General features: G+C 33.7%; 1 protein-coding gene across 1 annotated transcript; it reads right to left on the bottom strand.

The window, feature by feature from the left end:
* Positions 1 to 895: 895 nt before the first annotated feature.
* On the bottom strand, positions 896 to 3,439 carry LOC131650431 (uncharacterized). Its single transcript, XM_058920141.1, has 4 exons — positions 2,619 to 3,439; positions 2,417 to 2,511; positions 1,395 to 1,795; positions 896 to 964 (listed from the first exon to the last, which is right to left on the bottom strand). Exons 1-4 carry the CDS (start codon positions 3,437 to 3,439, stop codon positions 896 to 898), a joined length of 1,386 nt encoding a protein of 461 aa, XP_058776124.1.
* Positions 3,440 to 3,869: the final 430 nt, after the last annotated feature.

Genomic DNA, 3,869 nt, shown 5'->3' with positions numbered 1-3,869 from the left:
TGCAATAGTTGAAGCAATGGTGGCCTCAGTAGAAGTTACTATCAAGCAACTCAATCATCTCAGATACTGTATCTAACCCCTACAAACAAGTCTCCAGTCAAGAAAAAGAAAAAGCAAGTGGGCTCTAAGAATAAATGAATTCTAAAATTAGACAGTTTAGGAATTATCCCATGTTATGTTTTGTACTTGTTTTAACTTTGTAATTCTGAATTTGACAGTTTACTATGGCATACTTTTAGAATGCTTGACAGTTTGTACTTGTTTTATATTTTGGAATTACTGTGGCTGTACTTTTATTACTATGGAATATGGTTAGAATGCTTGGTATTTTTTGGATGTAATTGAAATGGTATGAACAAAACAGTTACATCAGTTGTATTTTGGATGTACTTGAAATGGTATGACAGTTACATGGTTTGCCCATTATTATGTCTTATAATGCTTACAATGGTTGCCAATTGTTACCAGTTGTATCAGTTACATGTCCTATTATATGTCTTAGAATGCTTCCAATAGTTAACAATTGTTACCAGTTGTATCAGTTACATGTCCTATTATATGCCTTAGAATGCTTCAATTGTTACCAAATTTTTACCAACTATTTCCAATTATCACCAATTATTACCAATTGTACCAGTTACATTTCCTATTATATGTCTTAGAATGCTTCCAATTGTTACCAATGATATGTCAGACCTATTATTACCAAATGTTATCTATTCTTACCAATCAGTTACATGGAACACATTCTACCATTTTATTCACATTAGATTGGAACCAACTATGTCTATAATATATGCATAATGAACAACAAAATAGATTGAACAAAAAATATGGAACATTTTTTATTCATATTTGCATAATACAGATAGTACAACACATATTGGAACACATTCTACCTAGTACTAAACATCACAGCAGTGGCGGAGCCAGGAATTTTATATAGCCTGGGCAAAAAATTTAACTGAAAGTTACATTTGACAATATAAAAATAGTCATAAAGTGTGCTACATAAGAGAGATGAAACCTCACCTGCGAATAGTGTGCTAAATAAAATTAACAGGTAAATGCCCTCTCCGAGACTTCTTTGCGGTGAATGTTCGAATAATATCAACATCTTTAAGTGACTTGAATATCTCCCGCTCGGTGTAACATATCATCAAGTCATTGAACCACACATCGTTGATCTTGTTGCGCAAATTAGACTTGATAATCTTCATTGCTGAAAAAGCTCTTTCAACAGATGTTGTCGACACCAGCAATATCAAAGCCAACTAAATGAGCTTGTAAACCAAAGGAAATACTAAATGTTTCTCAGTTTGAACCATCTTCATAGCCAAACTTTGAACATCTTCACAAGAAGTAAAAGAAGCATGCCTTTTCACTTGATGTACATAAGTCTCAAGTTGCTCCCTTATTGTTCCACGGTCATCATCAGAAAAGTCTGTATGATAAATATTAGCAAGACGAGCAAGCTTATCAACATCAAACTTGGAAAAAGAGTTATTGGGGTCAAGACATGAGAAGTAATCCAGCACAACGTTACTTCCTTCACAAAACCAGTGATCCATCTCCACACATATTTTGTCAATAGCAACATAAAAAATCTCTACATGATAATGGTGAAGATTAGTGACAGTCCTCCCTTCTCTTCTTGAACATCCCCGAACCGGTATTTCTTCATCCATATTTGGCACCAGAATACTTTGAGCAAAACAAAATTCTTGGACATCACTAAATAAATCATTCCAACCAGTCTCTCTCAATATAGCCAATCGAGCTTTAACATCATCAACTAATTCCATAGCAAGCACAATATTAAGATATTTTGTTTGCAAGATTTTTGAAAGTTCATTAGTGATACCAAACAACTTTAACATAAGCTTCAAAATGAAAGCAAATTTAAAGCTCTCCATTTTTTCTATCAAACCCGCCGCTTGAGATGGTCCACGTCCATCTTCATCAACAATACTAAGCACCTCTAACACGGAGGACCATATCTGATCCAAACGAATCAAGGTAGTATAATGTGAACCCCATCTTGTATCTCCGGGTCTAGCGAGACTAGATGATTGGTGCAAGCCCTTTCCTTGAGATATCTCACCACTCTCAAGTTTATTCAAAATATCTTGGTGTTGTGCCTCCTTCAAATCATCCTTTCTCTTGCAAGATGCACTTGTTGTGGTTACAATCAAGGAGATGTACTCAAAGAAATCATGAATAGATGATCAACTACTAGCAACAGACACAATCACCAATTGCAAACGGTGAGCATAACAATGGACATAGAAAGCATAAGGGTTTTCATCTAGAATCTTTCTTTGTAAACCATTAAACTCACCTCTCATATTTGAAGCCCCATCTTATCCTTGCCCTCGTATCCTTGAAATAGATAACGTATGACGATCGAGAATACCATAAAGAGCATCCTTTAGTGCCTCAGATGTAGTATATTTGACATGATGTAGAGCAATAAATCGTTCCACAACTTTCCCTTTGTCGTTTAAGAACCTAGAAAAATAAGTAAAAATGCAAATGTATTCGTCTATATTTGAATGAAATTTACAAGTTTAAGTTAATAATTGTAGTATTTTCAATAACAAACTCATTGTACTAACCTCAACATCACCGCCATTTGTTCTTTGACAGATATATCACGTGACTCATCAATAAGCACAGAGAATTGTCTATCACCAAGCTCTTCCATAATCACCTTTGTAACTTCATGTGCACAACACATTGCAAGCTCCTTTTGAATGTCACCGGAAGTCATAGTGCAATTTTTTGGACCATGATCAAAAGCATCTCTTACTTTTTCATCATTAGATTTTACCCAATCCAACATCTCTCTAAAATTTCCCTTGTTTAGAGAAGTAGAGCTTTCATCATGGCCACGAAAAGCAATGCCTTGTGCTAAGAGATATCTAGTACAATCTAAAGAACAAGTTAAACAGATCTTATACAATTCTTCTGATTCCCTAGTTGCTCTAGCAAAGATACTTGTCACACTTTGTCTTTGATTATCATAATCATCATAGTGCTTCACACATGAGTTGTGCTTACTATCATGACTACCAATATGATCTTTAAAGAGAAAGCAATAGAAACAATAAGTTGCATCCTTCGACTCACTGTATTCAATCCATGTATAATTCTTATACCATGCTTTACAAAATGCTCTTGAATACTTCCCAAATTGAGTACGAGGAAATCTTGCTAAATCTGGTTGCGTTGGACCCTTCAATATATATGCCCTCCTCACTTGGTCTTGAATATCCGGAGCATACTCATGAATTTGTTTCCTACATCCTGGATCACGCACAATCTCATTTGGATTAAACTCATTGGCCACATTAGGTGGTGTTTCTTCTACTTCGACTTCTGGTTGCTTAACATTCACTTTCTCAATACTTGTTCTAGGAACCAAAAACCTCCTCATCTCTGAAATTTAATGATTCAGTGAAACGGATTTTTAAGTAAACAATTTATAACACACAAATTGACGAGACCGAATAATTAAATAAAATAAATAATTCATAACAACAAAATTAAAAGAGAATTTTATTATTATGAATGACCTATTAAATTAACCAAAATCTTTGATACTATATTAGAACCCCAAAAAAAAAGAGTAGAATTTCTGTTAAAATAAAAACTACAATATAAATATTAGAAGAAAAATTGAACTATCATTCATTCTAAATTAAATTATGTAAAATTGACCTATATTGAACTATGTAAAATTGACCTATATTAAACTAGAAAAACATGGTAAAACAAGAAAGGTTGGGTTTACAAAAGGATAAAACAAGAAACTGAACTATTAGAAAAACTGCAGGATAAAACAAGAAACTGAACTATTAGAAAAA

This window comes from Vicia villosa, linkage group LG2 (assembly GCF_029867415.1).
Source record: "Vicia villosa cultivar HV-30 ecotype Madison, WI linkage group LG2, Vvil1.0, whole genome shotgun sequence".
In the NCBI taxonomy this organism is placed as follows: Eukaryota; Viridiplantae; Streptophyta; class Magnoliopsida; order Fabales; family Fabaceae; genus Vicia; species Vicia villosa.
The sequence above is the reverse complement of the archived record's forward strand: the minus strand, read 5'-3'. Positions and strand labels throughout refer to the sequence as shown.

Coding starts and splice junctions, on each gene's coding strand:
- LOC131650431 (XM_058920141.1), bottom strand. CDS start 3,439: ATGAGGAGGTTTTTGGTTCCTAGAACAAGTATTGAGAAAGTGAATGTT. Junction 1,796..2,416: donor ACTAAAGGATGCTCTTTATG/GTATTCTCGATC, acceptor CTATGGAATTAG/TTGATGATGTTAAAGCTCGA. Junction 965..1,394: donor GGGAGCAACTTGAGACTTAT/GTACATCAAGTG, acceptor TGTAACTTTCAG/TTAAATTTTTTGCCCAGGCT.